The 24064-nt window shown below is 45.0% G+C and overlaps 1 protein-coding gene across 1 annotated transcript in view; it reads left to right on the forward strand.

Annotated features, from left to right (window-relative positions):
- Positions 1 to 24064, forward strand: part of EXD3 (exonuclease 3'-5' domain containing 3) — a 459528-nt gene that overhangs the window by 183401 nt on the left and 252063 nt on the right. Inside the window, exons 13-19 of the mRNA XM_025203011.1 lie at positions 7761 to 7927; positions 13213 to 13351; positions 13733 to 13934; positions 14730 to 14839; positions 15690 to 15900; positions 16960 to 17126; positions 18928 to 19098. Coding sequence (XP_025058796.1) covers positions 7761 to 7927; positions 13213 to 13351; positions 13733 to 13934; positions 14730 to 14839; positions 15690 to 15900; positions 16960 to 17126; positions 18928 to 19098 — 1167 coding nt within the window. The remainder of the gene's footprint in view (positions 1 to 7760; positions 7928 to 13212; positions 13352 to 13732; positions 13935 to 14729; positions 14840 to 15689; positions 15901 to 16959; positions 17127 to 18927; positions 19099 to 24064) is intronic.

Genomic DNA, 24064 nt, shown 5'->3' on the forward strand with positions numbered 1-24064 from the left:
AATTTCATTGCTATTCGAAACAGCTGTTCCATTTTGTTCTGTCGAAAATGAAAGGCTGTTTCGACGTATCACAGGGGGTGGGGAGTCAGCTCAGCTAGGCTGACTTCCCATCCCCGGCGCTAGATCAGGCAGTGGGGAGCCAGAGAGTCAGCTCAACTGGGTTCACTCCCCCGCCCCCCCTGCCGCAAGCTGCAATTGGGTGTGGGGTGGAGAGTCAGCCCAACTGGGGGGGGTGGGGAGTGAACCCAACTGGGCTGACTCTCCGCACCCGATCACAGCGTGGAGGGTGGGAGTGAGACCAGCTGGTCTGACTCTTTACCGCCCCTGCCAGATCACAGCACCCAGCACCAGATCGCAGCCCTGGGGTGGGGAACTGAGCCCCTGCACTGTTATCGGTTTCTGGCAGCGGGAGACAGGGACAGCCAAGGCTGTGCTCCCGGCTGGTGCTGGGAGCGCAGGCCTGGTTCTCCCCTGTCTCTCGCTGTTGGCTTCGAAACTTGAAATGTTTTGAAAGTTTCAAAACGTTTCGAGTAGCCTTGTTTTGTTTCGAGTCTGTTTTGAAGCCCTTCATTTCAATTCGATCTCACTGTTTTGAGCTTGAAATTAGTCGAAACAGTGTTGAATTGAGACAACCGGCGAAATTTCACGCACCCCTGCTAATCAGTTTAGTTACAGCCAAACAACTGGTTCCAATGCTGGTTTTCAGTCCTCTTCTCTGGGTGTTTGTTAAACTAAATCTCTTCGTATATTCATTTCAAGAGATTAAACCTACAGAAGGACTAGTCACCTAGTCTGCACTTCTGCATTACGCAGGTTAGAGGATTTCACTTAGTTATTACAGCATTAAGCACATGATCTTGGGTCAGATCCTCAGCTGGTGTACATCAAGGAAATGTCACTGAAGTCCATGTTACTGAAGTTAATGGATTTGTGGTAAGATGAAGATGAAGACATACTTTCCCTGCTTGGCTTACAATAGTCATCCTTGCTGTCTGAGGGTGACCAGAGGGCTAGGTATGGCTGCCTGCTGTGAATTGAGGCAGCCAACCTCCCTGTCATCTCTCCCCATAGGGTTTTGCTGAGCATACTGTTGTTATTTGCAGAGAACCTAAGCTTGGCTATTTTATGATTTATTCCTCTTAGTTCTCTGTCAAGGAGGAACTTGCATGTCTCCTGCTCTCCTAAAGCAGTAGGAAACAGTAGATACATTTTCCGTTCCTCTTCTGTCTCAGTACAGTATGGTGGCGTCGCTGTTTGACTGTCCGTGGGACTATGGCTGCAGTGCTGCAGTGCACTGCTGTGCTTCCATGCTTTGGGTGGAATTTGGAGCCAGTGTTTGTGACGAGAGTGATTTTTGATTAGTCTAATGTCTTGATACTGATCTTTCAGGCAACTTTGTGTCACAGTGAAGATTTTCCTTATGGAGACCTCATATCCTTCAAGACAAAACAAAATGGAAATCTTGGAAGTTTGACATTTGTACAGTGGTGTTTGAAAGCATTTCACAATGCTACAAGGGCTGCTTTCTCATTATTGTGCAGAGCCATGGTTGGAGAAGTGCTATGCTTGGCCTATAGTGCAGAGTTTTATATCAGTACATTGTTGGTACAGCACAGTGTTTCTCTCTGTGAAATCTGGCTGTTTAATAAGGTAGCAGCTTGTGTACTTTTTACAGAGGCAACTTGTACCCCCTTTTACAGGGTACATGTGTTTTGGGATGTTGGGAATCCTTGTCTCCTATACACAAGCAAGATAGCAAGTTCTCTCCTGAGGATTCCTGTGAATGCTGGTTGGGGCATCTGACATGTCAGTACTAGAAGTGTAGTCTGTTGGTGACATGTTCTGCAGGAGCAAACAGGCTATTCGGGCACTAGAGTCTGGGGAATGGTTAGAACAAATTAGGTGAACCCAAGTTTGAATCATGGCTCTGCTGCTGGTTCCCTGGAAGGCTTTAGGCACATTATACCCCCTTCCTCCATCCCCCACCTTCTACCTGTTTTCCCATTTATGACACAAAGGATTCTGCCTGACAGGGGTTATATAAGGAAACTTTAGTTTGTTTGCTCAGTAGTTTCAATATGTGATGATCCGTTTGTGAGCTGGGATACATGCTGTTCTTCCTATTTCTACTTGGAAAGGGTGACTCACTCTTCTTCCCACTCACTGGTCTTATGTTTTCCCTCAGCAGCAAGCAACTTAAAGCAGCTTGTCCTCTTCCCATCAGTGACAATTGCTAAAACAGGGCTGGGATCATAGGTGTGACAACTGGGGAAGTTAAGCTGAATTAGCACCTGTCTTGGATGGTATAGGAACAGCATCCTTCTCAACCCTATGGTTGTATGCTTCTGATCTTTCTGATGGAGTCATTCTATGGGCATGCACACCACACCTTTCGACTTTGCCATACCTTGAAGTCAGCAATTCCTTCTCTCCTATGAAACACCCCAGCCCCGATTTTTCTTCTTACAATGATTTTTAGCATGTGACTCTGACTTACAATGGCAAAAGACAAATAAATGACCACTCTTGAGGAATATAGCTGGAAGGAGAAGGTTAGCCAGTGTGTGGTGTTCAGTGTGCTCTGTTATTGGGCTCAGACAGGGCATTTACTGGGATAAACAATTTATTACTTTGAGGTCTCAAAAAGTTTGGCTAGCTTCCCCCACTACATTCATCTTCTGTCTCGCCCAGTGCTGGACTGTCACCAGAAAATCCTCTCTTTGTAGCATCTCCCGTCTGATATTACCAGACTATGAGGTGTGAAGAATTTGGATAAGTATCAACATTTTGTCAGGCTTATTTATTCAAGGGCAAGCACTGGTGCTTTGCAGATCTGGACCCCAGATAACTTCCAGCAATGCTAGAGCCAGCATTGAGATTTGAGTCTTCCGCTAGACAAGGATCAGGGAAAGCCCCATTTTCCAAATACTGGCATCTCAAACAGGGATCTTCAGAACAGTATTCACATTGATCTGGTTCATGAGGCTTACAAAGGGGGAAAAAAGTAAAATTAGCTATTTCTTGATGTGTTTTTAAATGTAGTGTTTATATACATCATGCAGTACATCTTTCCATGGGTAAAACTTGGTTTCATGGGGTTAATAATCTTGCTCTATAGCTCTGAAAAATATGTAGACAAACAGCCTGCCCTTAGGCAGGGATGGTGGGAAGAACAAGAGTTTCAGGCTGAAACACGAATCTTCCAGCTCCTGATTTCAGGGTACAAGGAGCCCAGCAACACAATAGCTCAGCAGGCCCCTGGCACAGTTGACAAAAAGTTGGGTGTGGCTTGCAAAAAATAAAACACATTACACCCCTGACCCTTCTGCTTATGTGCTGGTTTTAGATGCTCCAAGAAGTCTCACAGTCTGGAGACAAAAATCAGACACAGGAGGGACTGCCAAGGGGAAGGCACCTCCATGCTATTCCTAATGCGAGAATATACATTTTGCTTTTCTGTTGAAACAGCCAGATGATCCCATTCTGTTTGGCAAATGAATTGCTCAGATGCAGAGTAACTCAATCCCCATGTCTGAAGGAGCCGGAAGGTTTGTTCTTTCCCCAAGCCAGTCTGCTCTGAAATCCAAAGAGGAAAGGACCTTTCTTATACCAAACACTGAAGATGCATCTCTATGGCAGTTTCTATGTAATAAAAACAATCCTAACTGCAAAATACTAAGTCTTGACAACTCTGTTAGAGAAAAAAAATAACTATGGAAATAATAATCATGCAGTATGTTCCATGGAATGTCTTTCATACAGACACTCATAAGAAACTAATTATTTTAATGAGATGGCTGTTGCCTTCCATTAGTTAATATAGTGACAATACTCATTTTCCATTCAAAATCCAATTTTGACTTGATTCCCTCTCAACATTTTTCAGGTCTCACTCAATCTGCTTGACATTTCTTCGCCTTTTTTCTGGGGGAGCACTGGGGAGAGTTGGCCAAGATATTCATGAGCTAATTTAGAGTTTGATATGGCAAGCTACTGCCAGAACTTTACTTGTGTTGAGTAACTATTTCTGTGCTAAAGTGTCAGGGGAGGGTGGGGATTTGTATCTGGCAGAAATACAGCTCAAAACAAACAAATAGAAGGACAAAATAACCTGTAGAAATAAGGTAAGGGTGAAAGGGATGGTCACAAGAAGAGAGATCAGAGTTTATGTTATTATGCTGGGTCCACTTCAGAGTTTGTTGCTATCAGTGCAAAGACTGTGGTTGACTTAGTGGGCTTTGGATTGGCATCTGGGTAAATTTGCTTCTGCTCTAATTGTTACCCACCAGTAAAACAGTCATCTGAAAAAGGAGATTAATTTATCTGTATGTAACCTGCAAGGCTTGGTCTGGAGAGCTTTTAATCACAGGTTATAGTTGGTGTCAGGAATTTTTGTGTGCGCCTGCAGATTAAGGGTAGGATGATATGTCTAAGACTCTCAAAGGCATGTAAATAAGTCTTGCTGACATGGTATAATTTCCTCTGGCTTGGAGGAATCGTGGAGCAGGGTGTTGTGTGACCATTTTATTCTGGCGTGCTGTTAGTTCCATGTGCAAATACCCATTTCCTCTTCAAAAGTCTTCATTTCCAGAAACTGAAATATATGTGCATGATGGAAACATCACCCCAGGTGAAATGTTCCTTCTGCATCAGAGCATGGGTCTTTCTGTGGCAAAAACATCCCGGTTTCAGCTTTTGCTGTTTATGAACCTGTCCATTTTGGTGCAAAAATAAACCACAGTTACTTTCCATTTCACCGGGATTCAAGATGTCAAGCACTGCTATTGTGGCTACTCCATGTCTGCTAACCCTGCATCTGCCTCTCCTATACATCTGTCTCTCCAGAACATTAGCAACTAGGTTGAAAATAGACCTCATCATGAGAACAAAAATGCTTCCCCATTTCGGCATACAGCATGTGTGTTTGACCAGCGTTCTTTCTGGTGTGGTTTCTTTCATTCAACTGTCCCATGCTTAATTTGTGTATGGTGAAGCTAGTTTCTTTGTCTGTTCTTTCCAGTCTCTGTCTCCTCCCTGCCCTTGCATCGCTGATTTTTTTCGTTTTTCTTTTCTTACCTTGGGCTATCAACAGATTGATTTCCTGATCTGAGCAGGAGTGTCTGCTTTGAAGACCACTTCTCACCTTTTCATTGCTGAAAGAATCTCAGGAATGAGGCTCAGTGGCCCCAGCAGCATTCCACACCTTCAGACGTCGTTTGCACATGTTCTGGGGGAAAAAGCAAGGTAGACAGAATCCCTGGGAATGTATTCCAGCCCTGCAAGAAACGTTTAGCTGCAGGTGTGCTGGTGTGCAGAATGCGCTTAGGGCTGTCTTACAAATGTAGGGCGATATGTTCAGCTTCTCTGCCTCGTCCACACTAGGAAGTGTTTGCTGCAATAACTAAAAGTGGTAGAATAATATCAACAAAGCCCTTCCCACCAGTTTTGGCAAAACATGTTATTCCAGTGGTTTTACTTTAATGCCAGGTCCCTGAGCAAAACGTACTGACAAAAGATCTTATTTTTGGAAATATCACTATATCTACCCTGTCAGGGGTGTATTTGGTAACCGTGTTGGTGTGAGACAAGGAGACATACAAAAAACTAGAACTCTTGGTTCCAAAATGATACCTTTTATTATAAAAGGTATCATTTTGGAACCAAGAGTTCTAGTTTTTTGTATATATCTACCCTGGGATTTTTGCTGACACAGCTAGGTTGGTCAAGAAGGTGATATTTTTCACACTCCTAACCAGCACAGCTATGCTGGCCAGATTTTTTGCACAGATCGGGTCTATCAGAGATCTCTGGGTTACTCATTATTTGCTTTTTATTATATTATTTATGTCACTTTTATTATAACTGTGCGGGCCGGGAGTGGTCCGAGGTTCTCGGGGGCGCGTGGCGTGGGCTGTGGCCAGCAGCCCTGGTACGCGGGTCGGGGAATGCAGGCCGGTGGGCTAGAATTAGGCACGGATGCTTAGCGGTTGATTAAAGATTATTTTACACCGAAGATGGTCACGGTGCAGGCAGGAAAACTTGCTTGAGTTGCGGTTACAGACAGAAAAGAAGAGAGGCGGACAAGAGTTCCTTGCATGCAAACCTCTAGCCCAATCCGGTTGAAGGCTCTAAACACGTGAGCCCGTCGTGTCAACCGAAGAAAACAACTCGGAGAAGAGAGCTCTGGATTCACTCACACGAAGTTTGCTAGGCTCCGTGGAACTTGCGCGCAGGGAAGGGGCTCGGAGACGGGGAGAGGCCAGAGGTTGATCAGACCCCTATAGCCTTCTCAAGGTACACGCTGGGTCCGATAGGCTCCGCAGTGCTTAGAGTTCTTCACAAGATGTGAAGCCCTCCTCCTCCAGATGGTTGTGGAGTCCTCCAACTTGGGCGGAAACCGCTCAAGCCTCTTATACGGCTAGCAAGCCAAGGGAAATAATTTAGCAGTGCCGAAGCGCGCACACATCAAATCACACCCTTGGGTTGTGACAATAACCACAGTGGCTGCAGTTACTGGGAAAGCAGGCAGTGTCGCCACAGGTTAATCACCACAATAAGAATGCCATCCTGTGGACATTTTCTCTGTGGCACTTGTATTGTAATCCAAATGCCACATCCTCAGAAGACGGTGCCCTGTATAGTGAATACAAAGTAACACAGAAGTCCTAATTTTGTGTTCCCTTTGTTTTATATTTGCATTTCCAATGCTTCATTGCTGTTCCAAGGCATTTAAAGATACTACCTATCACTACAAAGCCTCCCTTTGTGGGGAATTCATAGCAGCTGGCACAATGGTGATAATGTACTCAATTATGTTAAGAAACCAGATTAAAATTTCAAATAATGGAAGATTTGAGGATGTTTCCCATGACAGAACAAATTAATCACTTTGGTTGTGGTTAGTGCATAGTAGAAACTTCCTGTCTTTTATGAAGGTAGGAAGTTCCTTACCAATAAGAGGTTAATTAAGTAATTAATTATTGCATGCAGAGTGTGGACCTACTTTATAATAGGAGTCATTTGCATTATACCTTTATGGTGGGATTACTTTAATGTTACAGAGATTTAAAAAATACGACTATGTAGAATGTGTCTCAAAGTGGGTCCTCCATTTATCTGTAGCCAGTGTCATAAGCAGAGGATGTGTGGCTATGTGCAAAGTTGGCTTAAGGCTGTACACATACATATGCACACACCCTTATGCAGGGATCCGGCTTCAGGAGTTCTGTGATTAATCACTATCTCGTTTTTTAAATAATGACTTTTTGACCCTCTTGTGAAGAAAAGCTTGAAGACACGAACCTCATGGAGCTGATGCGTGCAGGAAAAAGGCCTCTAGATCATTGCCCTGATTCTGTTTATTTTGTTAGCATCAGAGAGAAAATGGATGTGCTGGTCGTCACCTGCTGTAAATGCATTGTAGCATGGTGATTGCACGCACTCCTCTCTCTGCTGTGTTCTTGTTGTTAGACAAGGTGGAGTGCCCTGATCAAACGCTCTCCAGGAGCAGTTCCACTGCAGAGGAGTCCAGTAAGGTGTACTAGTGAGACATGTATGAGTTGGCTGCTGGTAGATCTAGCAAAAACAGTTTTGCTTTTAAAGGAGGAGAGACGCATTCATTCTTGTTCTTTCTTCCCCTCTTCAATAAGAAAGCAATACTGTACAGTTCCTCTTCTGATGCCCTATCCATTGAAATTCATAGTCATGTCCTCAAGATGGAACCTGCACAACCAGATTCTGTTCATATGTTTTCCTCACAGAGCACCGTGGGGGACAATCGGTGGCTACAAGAGCAGCTGATCCGGCTCCTGGTCAGTTATTGTGATTTGAACACTGCAGCCAGGTGGGCTTTTCACTACAACTTCCCTAAGGAGAACCTGCCTTATGGAGTGGCTGATGAGCTTCAGAGACTCAAGATCCAGGAGAGGTAAATACCCTGTTTTATGTAATACATATTCAGGGTGTGCAAAATGGGCCCTATTCGATTTGGATTTGGCCTGAATTGGGGACAGTGATTCGATTTGTGATTCGGATCCCTGTCCCCAATTCGATTCGGCCAAATCTGAATCTGAAGATTTGATGCTGATTCAGAGAATCAGTGATTCAGACATAAACACAGCTTTAAATGCTTTTTCTACATACCTTGAGGTAGCAGGCGCGGCTCGTGAACACTGTGATGCTGGGGCAGATGGAGCATCCCACAGGAGTACGGGGCTTGGCGACAAACCCACAAGTGGACCAGAAGTAGTTCCGGTCCACTTCCGGGTCCACTGGGGAGCACGTGGGGGGGGGGGCCTGCCCCTCCCTTGCTCGGCAATCAGCCACGTGGGGACCCCAGGTGCCCCCCCCAGACCCAGGAGGGACCAGTCACTGAGCCAGGGGGGTGCGCAGGGTGGGGTTCTGATTCAGTTCAGAGAAATTAAAGGGTCCTCTGATTCTATTCAGATTTGGAGATTTGGCCATCAAATCGGGCCAACTCTCCGCCAAATCAAATCGGGGACCGAAGCTTCGTATAGCCCTAATACATATTAGTCACCACATCAGGGCTGCCACGTTGCTTAAAATAATCTGTTGTAGGGCGGTGTTGAAGGATGCAGCTTGTTCAGCTTATAGGGTAGGAGAATTCTGCAAGAATTTTCACCGTATAGTCACGGTAACATGTGCATGGTTGGTGTTTGCTTTCCACAAGCATGGGAACACCCACAGAAGGCACAGATTAAGCACACACCAAAGTGTTCTGATCTTCATGGGATGGGACACTTTGCTATGGTAGAGGACCAGGATTCTCCAAGTCTCATTGCCAGGACTCTACTGCAGAGCAAATGCAATGAAATGGAAGGAATCTAACTATACCTCATACCGCACAAACTTTGTGTCCAGCCTGTAATTAGTACCACAGTGTGCTATATCTAAATACAGTGAAATCTGAAAAGCAGTCATTAGGATAACTTGTCACTATACTTTTGTTACCCTGTATACAGAATCACTTCTAGTCCTATTGATTTGTATACAAAATGCTTCAGGTAATTAGTCGTCTGTTAAAATGTATTCATTCATTTCCAAATGTATATATATGCTAAATAATAAAAGAATTTGCTCCTGATGGCTGGCTTCAAAGGTACTGACCTGCACTCTCCCTAGAAAGCAAGACAGATGCTGTGTTTAAAGCATTAAGTATTCTTCAGCTTTTCATGCCTCATCAAGACATAGGTGATCAACTGTTCCAGTTCTCAAAATTGCCTTCTATTTTGGCAAAAGTAAGAGTGCAAAGTCAAAAGCTTTGATTATTTTATTCCATCATGTAGTTCTTCTGATGTGAACACACTGAATTTTTATAGTAAGAAACTAGACGTTAAGCATTTATCTGCATAATCATACCGTTTCTCCATATAGCAAACCAAAGTGTATACAGTTTGCACTTGGAATTTTTATAGTGTAGTTTTTCATGGTGAATGACAGAATTCATTCCTTACCTAGTCAATATGGAAGGCAAAATAAATCATGAGAAGTTGAAAATTGTTAACTACTGATAATTAGTCACTCAGGGATAATTAGAAACCATCACCAATTCCTTGGAGTGACAAATTAACCAGAGTTCACTGTAGTGACACTGGTGAGGCTTATATTCCTGAAAGAGGAAAATATTTTAAATTGCATGAAGTTCCCTAATCATACTTCTCTGCTTCCCCTCCCTGAGAGACTTAAAGTCATCATAAAGTCCTCTTTGTCAGTTTGGGCTGGATCCAAAACCTCCTGAAGTAAATGTCACTCTGTATTAAGTTTAGTAGACTTTGGATCTGGCTCTGTAAGAATTACGTTTATCCAGTTAGACATTTGAAGCCTTGTCCAATAGCTTATGTGACCTGTTGAAGACAACAGTGAACTCCCACTGACTTCAGTGGTGCAGTTTTGGGGTGCATATATCATCAGTAAGTTTTACGCTGAAGTAATTATTCTCTCAACATTGCCCTCCCTGGCAACATTTGCTTCTCTCAGACAGTACATGGCTCCTTCCCTGAGAAGTGGCCCATATAGCAGAGAAAACACCTGCTCATTTAGCACATGAACCTGGTTGTCATATAAGTGGAGTTGGGGGACTCCCCCATCATCTCACTGGCCAGCCAAGGCCAGCAAAAATGGCAGATATGGCAACCTTGGGAAGAGTAGCCCAGGACTGGCACTCAGGAGCTACTGAAGGCTGTGACTACAGGAGACTGTCTCTGAGGTGGGTTTGTGCCTTAAAGACACCGCATGGTCTTTCACATCCACTCTGTTCCTTGTGTACATTGTAAGCCCACAGAACAGATAGCACAGTCCTAGGACATGGGGTCAGGTGGGAAACGGGTGTCAGAACTCAGAGTGCAGTCATCTCACTTCATCTGCATGCAGCCTTCCCTCTACGTTGTGTGGCGTGCACGGCATGAGCATGGCCGCGCATGCCACATAGAGGGAACGCTGTCTGGATGCCCAAGAGTGGCAATAGAATTGAGTGGGTAGAACAAGGCATGGAGTCATGAGCCCTAGGATCTTCTTGTGGCTCTGCCATTCTCCAGGAATTCTGAATGGCTGTGAAGCCCCCTGTGCCCCAGGTTCCTCACTGTAAAATGGGAATACCACTACCTTCTACTGTAAGGTGTTTGAATTGTATAGAGCACTGGTCCTTCACTTATATCAGCTGCTGAAATATTGTAGCAGCAGGTTCCAGAGTGGGCGTTTGCTCTGTAAAGGCAAGAGATAATATCAGAGTATAAATGATGAAATCACCCCTGCTACTGGTCATACCACGTGCCACTCCTGAACTGTGCAGATGAGAATATTCCCGGAGACCTGAGATTTCACACCTTCATTAAATATTTTACACAAATATTGACTTCCCCATGCACACAGACTGTCTATGCAAGCTAATGTTTGTATAGCACAAAGCTGCCATGCTACAAAATTAGTCATGCAGTTCCCTAAACACAAGGTTAGTAAATATTTTCTCAAATAATAAGCCATTTAAAGTCTCTGTGGGAACGAGACTGTCCAGATATTCGTGATATGTGAAAAATAGCTGGATTTTTGTTTTATTATGCTTACTTTCCTCCAGTTGCATCATTTGGATGGGACACCAGAGCAATGTGCTGACTTTCCAGTTCCGAAACTGTTTCAAGAGCCTCTGCTGCATTATGAAAAAGAAATTGTGCTGTGTAAGATCCTGTTGTAGGAAATCAATGATAACTCACAAAGGCTGAGTAAATCAACTGCATGGTGCTGATGTGTTCACATTAAACTTTTTTGTGGCACTGTCTTACTTTGGGAGAGTTGCACAGTAAGATCTTAGTCAGTTCAGCATTAAACCTATCCCTGAAGTGGAGGGAGATGTCGGAGCAGTGTTGGGTTCTGCTTCTTCCAGCTCTGTACCACAGAAAGCAAATGTTCTTGTACAGTGTCAGGGGACAGGCAGGGATTTCCATAGGAAGGAGAAGTCCGTGAAACCCTTCTGTTCTCTTGGAAGCGTGCGTGGTGAGTCATTCCATTCTAAGCTGTGTGCAGGAGGCAGCCGCTGAGACCAAAGCAGTAGATCCTAGCGTTCTTAGTTGGAGACCTTAGTTGGAGCAGCTTGTGATTTTCTTATTAGAACATGTTCCTTTCTAAAGAGATAAATGGAACTCTGGTTTTGACTCTTAGCAAGTCACAGACCGCGATACGACGTGAGAACTACCAGATGCCTGGAACTGCTGTGGGGAGCTGAGAACCAAGTATTTATAATGTGGAATCCTAGAATCTGGAACTTGTCACCTAACTTTGTAGGCTGTCAGGTCACATCCATTCTGGGAAAGAGAACTGTGTAATGATGATAAATGAACTAAGCCTGGGCTTGGGTATGGGGGTTTTCCAGTCTCCTAGTAAAATTTTCTGGTCATGAACATCATTAATTAAACACACACGTACTATTCTCTTAGGCCCCCTCTACACATTACAGGTATTGTGCAATTAACTGGTTAATTCTGCAATTAACTGAGACCAGCTATATGTTCAAAGTACCTGTCTTGCCATAGAAAGGTCCAACCAGCTATAAAGTTAGACCTTGAAAATGTGTATTAACTTTATAGCTGGTTGCTATCCAGCTCTAATTTGAATATGTAGCAGGGTCTACCCCTGTGGCTGGGAGCCCTGCCAGCTGACCATGTTCTTAGCTGCAGGAGTACACCGTGCCAAGTTGGGACTGGGAGTCCTGCAGCTAAGGGGACTCTCAGCCTCTGCAGCACTCAGGAGCTGCAGACTCCAGGTCCCGACAGTACCCTGCAGCTACCAGGGATGCTGGGTCTCTGCAGCCACTGGGTGCTGCTAGAACTCCTTGTCCACAGCTGCAGGACTCTGGGTCCCAGCAACTGCAGGGTGTGGCTGCAATCTCCCACCTCTGGGCGTGTGTGGAACACCCCTGCAGCTGGGGTATTATAGCTACAGTGGTCTCTCAGTTGTGGGGGTGTGTGGCAGGAAGATTGCAGCAGCTGTGATCTCCCAGCTGCAGGGGCCTGTACACACCTCTGCGGCTGGGGTACCACAGCAGCTGCAATCTCTTTGCCATGAGGGGTTCCATGGTAGGGAGACTGCAGCTGCTATGTCTCCCATTTGCTGGGGTACGTGGGGCACCCCCATGGCTGGGAGCCCCTCAGTTGAGAGGGGTCCCATCTGTGGGAGCTTGCTTCTTGTCTGTTTAGTGAGAGCCCAGGATTGGGCTTGCCCTTCTCCAGCAATAAGACGAGATGGAACCTAATGCATGATCCCACAATCATGCCTCCTGTCATGCCATTTTTATGGTGGTGAGTAAATGGGAAGAGCATGGGCCTGGGCAGAAAAAGACAGAAGGGAAGGAAGAGGGTCAGGAAAGAGTAAAAAAATGAGTGAAAGGACAGAGGCCTGCAGGATATGTGGGTGAAATAAGGGCCTCTAGGATTTTAGTGATCTTTTATTCAAAAAATAAAAGTCTGTACCCTAGAACATGAACAACTGGGACCTGAATTCCACCTACACATATGTGCTTACCCCCAAAACATCCCCTGGTTGATGTCCAAGCAGAGTAGTGAATGCATATCGACATTCAGACTGTAGCCCCCATGTGTAACGGAATTCGTTGCAGATCTGAACCATAATGCGTGTATGGAACAAATCGGAAATGAAATTCCCATGATGACCTTGTGAAAAGCATTTGGATCATGTTTTTCATAGGGTAGAAGATGCTGAGAGAACTGATGATTATGAAGAGGACAGGAAGAAGAATTATTACCAGCTGCCCATTCCCAGGGAGAACATTCACTTCCTGCAGACATGGGAAGAGATGCAGCAGTGCAGGGAACAGGTGCTGCAGGTAGGTGTTGCTCTGGTGTGTATTTGGTAATGCTGTGGAGCAGAGAGATCCCCATGAATCACATAACATGGAGTGGATTTTGTCTTTCATCTTCACATGCATCTGACCCCAGGCCAGTGAGAGCAGATGGAGCACTGTTGGTGGCATTTCCTGCAGGAAATCCTTGAGGCCTAAGGGCTAGCCCATATGGGAAAATGGACTGGAAGCTGCCATTCCAGAATAGGGTCTCAGGTGGACATTCTGCCAAAGCAGTGTGATTCTTCCATGTAAAATAATTCTGTTTGGAATAATGCTTCCCCAGAGGAAACACCACAGTTAGGCCCGGACCATTTCCCTGTAGAGACAAGCCTTAGTAAAGAATGTCTTTCACTTGTGTTACAGCCTGGCCAGGTGATTGGCATCGACATGGAGTGGAGACCTTCGTTTGGCAGTGTGGGGAGGTCGCGTGTCTCCTTGCTTCAGCTCGCTGTCAAGGACCAGGTGTTCCTCTTGGATCTGCTGCAGTTCCAGGAGGAGGCTGAGCAGGAGAAGCTTTCTCACTTTATCCAGACACTCTTTTCAGACCCAGCCATCACTAAGCTAGGTAACTGCTGCCTTCACCCGTGCTCAACCCTGCAATTGACCCCCTGGAAGAGATTATCATCCCCTCTCCTACTCTTGATCCAGAGGGACAGTAAGGGGCTCCATCTGTCCTGGTTCCTACACATGGATTTACCCCATTTTGAGGTTATGTAGGTCAGTTAAAGCAGGGTCTTAGATCTGCCACTTCAAGTTTTTCACTCTGATCCATTCATTTTGGAATCAGCATCTGGAACAATATATATTAAATGCCTGCTGTGGCAGTGAAGAGTCTAACCTGACACTAATGGCAGTGAATGGCAGTGACCTCCCCAGGCCTGGATTTCTTAAAACACTCTGGGTTAATCCCTATCACACCACGTCCACAGTTTTTCAGACTAGCCCTGAACCACATCTATTAGGTGGCCCCACATTTTACTAGCCCTGACCCTGGAGTTCAAAGCCAAATTTGCAATCCCATCTGCTAGACAGCTAGAGACTGAGGCGGGTCACATAGCTGCCACATTAGCCTTTTCCTGCACAGTGACTTTGCTCCAGGTGAGAGGAACTGAGGCAATGCAGGAACAAGGCTACAATGCAGGCATTTTTGTTTTACCGATCTCCTTTCTTCCACACTGAATCCTGACCTGGAAGAATTTCTATTGGGAAAGGAAGGAAATAGGGAGTTTGGTCCTCCTCCAAACCAAAGCCTGTTTGCAACTCTGTTGCAGGTTATCTTGCCACATAGCTAAGACTAACTGAAGTGTATTAGCCATTGTAAGTGTTTCTAGCTACCTGTTGTGGGATTTTGTCTTTCCAGGTTATGGGATGTCTGGAGATCTCACCAGCCTTGCTGCAACATGCTCTACTTTTAAAAACCTGAACAGGGAGGTGCAAGGCACAGTGGACCTGTTCACAGTAGATAAACAAGTAAGGATGAGAACCTGAAGACATGGAAAATTCCTTCTCTTGATTGTGCATGGAGATAACTGTAAAATTGTTTCACAGCATTGTCTTTCTGCATCCTGTATTGGCAGAGAGATAGCTACATGACCTAATAGGTCTTTTCCACTGGTGGCTCCTAGGGTATTAGAATTAGAATGAAGGGGAGGCTTTTTGAACACCAGTCATATTCCTGTTTTGTGAGAATTCTTGCAGATTGACTTTTGACTTGTAAAATTGTAGAGCCATAGGGAAGAAAGCTCCATTAGTCTAGCATTTGGCTGTATCTGTATAACTGCCATGGTTTGTAGAGGGTTCATAAAGAACGTAAAGCTGTAGACTACATGCTGCACAGCGTGCTGCCTTCATCCACTACCAAAAATGCACCTGTTTTTGGATTAGAGCACTGTCATTGCGTAACAGCGGTGGTGTGTGTGGGGAGGGAAGATGACAGTGTGTTGCTGTTATTGGCCATGTAGTTATTCCATTGTGTTATTACCCACAAACTTCAGCTGGGAACAGGGTCTCTTTGCAGAGAGTTCTGCAAATGTTAGAGACATCCCATACCTTGGCATGCTCAAGGCCATGGTACAGCTGAGTGAAGCAGCAGTTCTCTTCCCAGGGCCTGCAAAACGGAGTTCCTTCCCAACAAGTGTGTTTGCCAAGCAAATATCCAGTATCTGTTTGTGCATGCAGTTTACCATCTGAGCTCCTGTCTGGGTCATGTGTACCTTTACTGGAGATAAGGGTGCTTGTATTACTTGGCATAGCCTGACTGACACATGTGATATTTCAGGATCTTTTCTGAAAGCTGTTTCATATTTTTCTTCCTCTTTAGTTACAGAAATGCTTCAGAGACTGGAGGAAGGATGTCCGGAAGGTCCATGTACTGTCACAGGAGCAGAGCTGTGAGGACAGAGGGTTCAGGCAGGCAGAAAAAGGACTCAGCCTGCTGGTGCAGCATGTCCTGGGAAAGCCTCTGGATAAAACAGAGCAGCTGTCCAACTGGGAGAAACGGCCCCTTCGCAAGGAGCAGATCCTCTATGCAGGTCGGATCACCACATTGTTCAGTCACTCTACAGTGAGGTGCAGTGGAGCAGCTCTGACCTGTGTTCATGTTCAACTAGAGATGTGGTGTTGTGCCCATCACTGGTAGAAATGTTAAGTAACCAAAGGGAAAATGGCTTAGCAGATTAATTCCTGTTCAGAAAAGCCATATTTTGCTTGTCCTTTTATGGACCTGGTTTCAAAAGCTGGAGTGTAAGCTGTCCAGTGATTCATTATTTCCCTAATAAAATAATTTCTTTACTAGCTAATTCCTATCTGCTGAAGCATAATTTCAGTGGAAACTTCCATGAATAGTTGAAAAGGAAAAAAGTATATTTCCTTCTGCCTCATTTCACCCCACACAGATTTTTTGAGAAATAATTGTTATGTCCAGAGAAGCACTTGTTAGAGCAGAATTCAGAATGCACAGGGATGCCTTGAGGGCTGTCCATTCAGGACCTGTATTCCAGGAGTGTATAGGAATGGCGTATGCTTAGGAGTCTGACAGTTTGCTCTGAGCCTTTGCTTAAAGGTAAGCTCTGAATAAATCCATTGATAGTCCTCTGTAAGAAAGAGGGCCCTGCAGAGTCATATAATGATACCAGTCTGCATTTAGATACAGCCCTCTGGCAAGCAAACATTGTTTCTACTATTACCACTGGTTACAATTTACCAATCTGACCAAGAGACTTAGCCATATGACTCCTATTGAAATGAATATGCTGTGTTCCTAGATACTCTGGTTGGCATTGAAAATCTCAGTCAGTGGGAACTGCAGCTCCTTAATGCCATGACTGAATTTGACACCTTGTCTCTAAACTCTCTGATGGCAAAAATACCGTGTTTTTACTCGTTCTGAATTGGTGCAACAGGATTCTGTTTCACAGCCTTTTGATGGTTTCCAATTTACTGAATTGGAAAAGAAGTGTAAAATATACTACCAATAAATTCCATCTATTTTAGAGCAATTGGATGTAGTTGCTTTAGATAGATGAGAACCAAAATAGCTTCTCTTGCTGTTTTGGATGAGACCAAATGGATGTCCATGTTCTGTTTTGCAGCTTGTGATGCATACTGCTTGTTGGAAGTGTATAGGAAGCTGTCTGAGGATCCAGCAGCCTTTGGTCTGAGTTCAGACCTCGCTGAGTGCCTGGTGGAGAAACAAGCCACAAAATCCAGGGCAAAGAAGCCGCTAAATAAACAAAAAATGCCATCGACTTCCAAACAGGTTTGTAAGCATCTTCAAAGAACTGTACATAGCTAAAAATCCTTTCAAACTATACATTGGCCCTACCTTTTAACCAGTTGGTTAGATATGCCTGTCAAAAGTCTGTAGCCCTTTCTCTAGTCTTGGGGGTAGCAAAAGTCCTGTTTTACTAGGATAATGTTTTAACCCTTTGATGCTAGGATTTGGGGTTCCCAAAAAAGCTTAATATATTTCTTTTTTCTCTATCTCACTTAGAAATACATGAAACACAGTAAAATTACCATTGCTGTTAATACTTTCATATCTGCATTTCCTGCCTTAACATTTAATTCCCTTATTTTTAAATTGTGTCTAGTTTTATGGTGCATCAGCACACAGGTTTCATATTGTTAACTTTCCCTTATTGCGGCTGAAGGTCTTTGGTCCATTTACATGTTCAGCTGATAAAAGTCCATCTACCACCAATGCTGATGATGTATCCATCTGCTCACTTCCCCCTGTGCCAAACACACATACCCACCCAAAATGTACTAACATAATATCCAAGAAGGGCAGAGCTTCTTAAATCACAACTGATATAACTTAGGGATGGTTGACTTCATTTAAACATGTCGAAATGTGACTAGTAAACATAAGCTGTTTTTATGTATATTAAATATACAAAATACAACCGTCCTACCCTGTAGGCACCTATAAAAATTAAAGGGAAAATTAAGTTTTGATCTGATGAGTCAGTGGCAGATAAAGGACTTGCAAGAACTTGTATGTTCTCTAAGGTAGCCAGAGGGCTGGGCTCATGGTGATACTATCTCCTAGTACCTTTCATCCATTGGACTATGCTGTTGTTACCTCCCAGGGTTTCCATGAGTTGCTAATTATTGCAGTAATCTTTGCTATACCATCTTCCCCAAAGTATGTTTAAATGTACAATAATTCCTTAGTCTTGGATAGTCAGTAAAATACAAAATGTTTCAACAGAATTTACTGGCCCCACCAAGAAAAGGGAATGCTGTGAATGTAAGCATATCTGTGTTGTTGCTACAATACAGTCTACGTAACTGAACATTCTCGTGAACTCATGAGCCCAGAGTATCACCTCTGCCATCCAAATGACTAACCCAGAGCTAGTGTATTCTAATGTATAGAGCACTTGACTGGGACTCAGGAGACCTGAGCTCTGCCTGTGGTCTGCTGGGTGACCTTGGGGATGATGCACTTTATTTCTCAGTGCCACGTTAGCACCCTGTATAAAATTGGGATGATGAAACTGACATTCTTTGTAAAGCAATTTAAGATCTACTGATGAAAAGGACTAAATAATAGCTAGTTTTCACATTGTTCTTGGCACTGTACTGTCATAGAGTAAGCGGTAGTCTTGACTCCTTCATGTCTGAACAAAGGCAACATCATTGGTTTAATGATATAAAAATATCTGTGGACAACACTCCAACCCTACTTCATACTTTATCACCATTAAAAAGATCTTTAAAAAAGTATTGACCCTCAGTTACTGCACTCTGATATCTGAGATACCACAGTGATTCCATGCTCTAAATATAGTACCCTGCTGTATACGCTGAAGACCCAACCCTCTGTTAGTCCAGCTGGTTAAAGTTCCTAAAGACAAATCTAGCTCTGGAGTCTTGTCTAGTGGTTGTAATGCCAAATATCACGAACAGGTTCCCTTCCACATTTAAATGTATCCCGGCCTCCTAGGAGCCTCCTAGGGACAAGTGGTACATTTGATGGAATGGTTACAAACAGCAGACATTTGCAAGGCATTAGTCAGTCAATCCTTATATTTATTTTTTTTTCCCTTCAGCAGTCCAAAGGGGTTGTCAAGGAGGCCTCAAACCCCTCTCCCGTCATCTCTCCCAAAGAGTTCAGTGTGGTCTGCGACAATATGCTGCAGGGACTTGGGCGCTACCTTCGCTGTCTTGGGGTGGATGTCCGGATGCTAGAGAATGATGATGACCATAGAAAAGCCGCTGAGGTCAGTCATGGGGTGGATAACTGTACCTGCTGCCATTCAGAGAAAGCTCAGCATTTGAATGACTATGCTTTCTATGGGTGTTCATCCAGCACTTCCTTGTATCGAACAAGTAGAGTTAACAGCTGTGGGGGGAGTTAATATACGTATAAGCCTGGGTCCTAGCGGACAAACTGTTGTCTGTGTTGGACTCCAGTTATTTTGCATTCACATTCCTAGGATGAATAAACCTTTCTGCATAGAGTGCCCTGATCTTGCTTATTTGGCCTGGTATTTTACAGTCAGGGGGTGCGTCTACACGTGCGCTTTACTGCACAGTAGACTAATTTATTGTGCAGTAAAGTGTCACTATCTACACACACACTAGAATTAGAGCTCAGTAGATTAATTTACTCTGGCATAGGATAGTGCTGTCAGACACAGGTACTATCTGACAGTGGAATAATTTACTGTACTTAAGCACTTGTGTAGATGGTGACATTGGAATTAGTTTATTCTGGCTCAAATTCCACCAGAGTTTATTTAGTTGCATTAATTGCACATGTAGATGCACCCAGGAACAATAACAGGTTCCAGGTAATTAAAGGAGTTCAAGCACACTGTATGTAGCCAGCAGTTTACAAGCATTTGCAGTGAGGCAGTATTGTTTCATAGATTTTATAGAGATAGACATTTGGGCTGGAAGGGACCCCAAAGGATCATTGAGTCCAGCCCCTTGAACCTCGTTAAGGTTATGGGAAAAGGCTGAGCCCAGAAGACATTTTGGTGTATAATGGGGGAAGAGCCATATGGTGATTTCAGAGAAATAGTTTGCCTGGAGGTGCTTGAATCAACCTAGATAAACATAATCACAGCAAGGCCTGGTTGCTTGGGAGAGAATATTTCTAGGATAAATTATCAGGTAACTTTCTAACCAGCTACTGCAGGGCACCTCTAGCCTGGTTCAGTGACTCAATCTATAAATTAATTGCAGTGAAACACTGAAGGAGGAGGAGCTTTCTCTGAGCTGCAGTGGGGTAGCTAGCACTGATTTGGACTCGCATAACCACTCAGTCTGACCCTTCTTGTCTAGGAGGAAAGAGAGACATGCTCTTTCACTTCACACATATTTTTGCTCTGCCAGAAACTGTGATATCCAGCCCACACAGTGTGCTGCTATCAAATATACAGTGATCCCCAGGCCTAGCCTACAGGATGTTTCCTCATCAGATGTCTGTTTGGCCCGAATCCTGAGCAATCCTTAACTTCTGCAAAAATAATTAATATCTCATCTCTGCCAAACTTTGAACAAGTCCTTTAAACAAATAGCTAACCCTCATTTCCCTCACCCTTCCCCCAGCACCCCATCTCCTCTTCTCATCCTGATACCTTATCATGCTACAGACAGGATGTTTTAGATTGCTCTCTCTATGGTGACCGGACAAACATCCTTTTGCTATCAAAAGCCCTTGGAGCGTTATTGTATGGCAGAGACTTTGATCTGTACTTGGATAATCAAAGATAAAAATGGGTTCTCTCTACCCCCATTTGTAGCTGAGAATCCTGATTTAATAAGAGTTGAGTACTGAATGTTGCACTCACAGACGGTCAGCAAGCAGATCTCCCACTAACTGAGAGATAGTGATGGCTTTAAAATAGTGGTGGCTAAACAGAGCATAAGTGATGGTTTGGTATATGGGAAAGAGGCTATTACCATATCAAACCAGTATTAATAGAGCACACAGTGCACAAACAAGATTAGGGTTTGTTTCTCCATTACAGTCATTTCAATTCTGTTATTAATCACACTCCCCTATTTATATTTCTTTATTCTCGTATTGCAAAGGTCACTGTAGCAGCTCATCTGCCAAAGTAGGAGTCCCTGAATAGCCTGGCATTTGCTTCCTATTGTTTTCAGCACCAGTTGCTAAAGCAACTGTAAATAGTAAGTGGATGGTCTCACCTTCTGGATTGTGTTATTTGAAATGTAGCTTAAAAGCAAGAGGGCTCTTTAAGATGCAGCCTGCAGCAGTGGGTTTGCACTGTACCTTCTCAGACTGCTGTTCCCAAAACCCACTCCAGCCCCGTAAGTGCTGGGTGCTGCTTCCTAACCTATGGCAGTTAGCTGCCAAGCAACATCTTACAGGTGGCTATTGTCTTGGTAAAACTTGTCTCACTACACAAGTTGATTTAAATCTCTGAGCATATGTTGAGCATATATTAGCTATTTACTTCTCTGGATGTGACTGTAAACTGTATCTGACTGGAGGGCCTGATGGTAATGTGGTGGGGCTACTTGTGGCGGGGTAGCACCTATAAAATACCAGTGTTGCAACCTCCAGAGTAAGGCAAGTATAGGGCGCCCCAAAACCCTAGCTCCCACTACCCTGTGGGTATGCCTTGGTTGGAGACAGGGTACGAGACATCACACTGACAGAAGCATGCCCTCACTGAGGCCATAGGCAGCAGCAGTTCTTATCTGTTGCTGTCTGGCAGAAGCTACAGCCATCAAGGCACTGAATGTCTGGACTTGGTCTGGCCTTTGGATTTGTCTCAGTGGCATAATGGCGGGGTGGTAGGTCTTGGGCAGCCTTCACTCCTCCATACTCTTGCCTAGGCATATGCATCAAAGATCTTAGTGATTAGACCTCTTAAGTGTACTGTACACCATGCTCCAGAGGATCAGCAGTTGCCTACTACTTCTCTGTCATTTCAGTGATATGGCACTGGCAATGCCCTCACGTCCCATTGCACTTTGTAGGCTGCTCTGGTGTTTCTGGTTTTGTTTGGTAGGTGTGTGTAAGGGTTCATAGTACCAATTTTAGGAAATCCTTGGGTAAATGGTTTTCTGTGAATTCGGGCAAGTAGATTCCCTAACCCAGAATGTCCTTTCCAGCCTTATATTCCCAGTGTGCTGTGTCACCTTGAGGGGAAGACTGGTAGTTATATTGGTCCTAGCAATTCTCATCTTAGTCCTGGCTTAGTCTCCAGGATCCAGTGGATTTGGCTGCAGTCATTGTAAGAAACCTCCTGTAGAGCTGTAGTAAATGTGAGGCTGGATGGATCTGAACTATTCTTTCATAAAGATAGATGAAAGAGTCTTTGAAAAATATAGATGAATTAGAAGCTCTTTTATAATGCTTCCTTTTTCAATGAAGTAAAAATAAGGGGCTTGCCAGCTGCCCATAAGTGTTCCTTTCAACCTTGCTTTGACTAGCAGTAACCTGCATGGGTACAACTGTGCTATGTTTAATTTTGGGCACCAGATGATGTTGGTGATCCTTTAACTCCATGGTGCTGTTGCTCTAAGTTAGTGGCTCTAAACTAGTGATTCTCAGCCAGAGTGTCAGGAAATCTGAGGGTGCCTCCAGATCTTTGAAGGTGCCTCAAAGTGTAAGGAGAGAAATGAGTTGTGAGGAGATAAGCAGGTAAGCGAAGTAGGTCCTTGCCTGAATCATCCTCCACCCCCATTGCTCAGTCCTTCTGCAGGGAGGAAAGCACTGCAATATATAAATTAGTTTTTGAAATTGGGCACCACTCAATTAACAAAAGTTATGGAGGGGTGCCCTGAGTCCAGTGAGCAGTGTCTCGAGTCCAAAAAAGTTGAGAACCACTGCCCTGAGGTTTACACATTTGGTATGTTTGGGGCTGCTGTTTTGATGCAACTTGGAACAGCGCATGGGTCACAAGAGCTTTAGAGGAGCTATGGGGGAGAGAGGCCTTGGCCATATACTTACAACTGGCAGAGTCCAGCTCTCCTTAATGGCTTAGCTCAGTGACCCTCACACAGAAGAATCTGAACAGATTCATCTGACTGTTGGATAATCCATGTGATAGAGAATGTGTTAGGGAGCAGTATTATCTTACAGTATGGAGATTCATCTCATTGGAAGGACTGCATGCCTTTGAGCACAAGGAGGCGTCAAACTTTATACGAGTTAGGGTTACCATATTTCCAGTTCCAAAAAAGAGGACACCTGTCAGAGGTGGGTGGATGGAGTATATGATTGTGGAGAGCAGTGATATGCTGGTGCCCTGCCACTGCCCATCCCGTGTCCCCTCACTCCCAAGCCACAGCCCTGCCCCCATCCTGCTGCTGCGCCTCACTGCCAGCCCTCAAACCACTGGCTCTGTGGGTGCCCCTCACTCCCAACCTGCAGTACCCTGCCTCCCTGGCTTCTCTCCCATTGTCCACCCAGAGACACGCGTGCAGCTGCCACCACCACCGAGTCGGGCCAGGGCTCAGCCGACCTCAGTGCATCTGTGTGCAGCCTCCTTGCCTCCTGCCACAAGCAGCCCAGATTTTGTGGAGAGCAGCAAAGGCCTTCCCAGAGCCCAGGCCAGCTGTGTCAGGCAGCTGGGAGGCTGCAAGCTGCTGCATTGAGGTCTGCAGAGCCCCCGCCTAGCTCGTTGCTGGCAGGGGAGGGGCCAGGGTTGTGCTTCCCTGGCCCTTCCCCACCGTGCGCACTGAGGCATGCGTGCAGCCACCACCAGCCATGGAATGGGGCCGGGCTCTGGACCCCAGTGCAGCCGTTTGCAGCCTGTGTGCTGTGAGCCCAGGCTCCATGGCCTGCATGTGCACCTCAAGGTGCACTCAGGGAAAGGACCAGGGCAGTGCAACCCCAGCCCCTTCCCCACTGTCCATCTGGAGGTGTCCATTAGGGCTGTGCGAAGCTTCAGGTGCTAATTTCGATTTGGAGGAGATTCCGCCTGATTCGATAGCCAAATCTCTGAATCCGAAATGAATCAGGTAACCAATTAAAAGGTCTGAATCAATTCGAAGCTCTCTGGTTCGGAAAAGATTCAGAGAGATTCAGTGATTCGGGCAGTCCCTGCTGGCTGCAGGAGGGAGCTGGACCTGGACTCTGTGTTGGTAAGTAGGGGCGGGAGAGGGGGGGCTGGAGGAGGGGGGAGGGGACCATAGGGGGGACCCCCACCGGCCCTGCCCACTCCCCCAGCCCCCCCGACCCCCGCCCTGCCTGTCTCCACC

Source organism: Alligator sinensis, unplaced genomic scaffold, assembly GCF_000455745.1.
Source record: "Alligator sinensis unplaced genomic scaffold, ASM45574v1 scaffold235_1, whole genome shotgun sequence".
NCBI lineage: Eukaryota > Metazoa > Chordata > Crocodylia > Alligatoridae > Alligator > Alligator sinensis.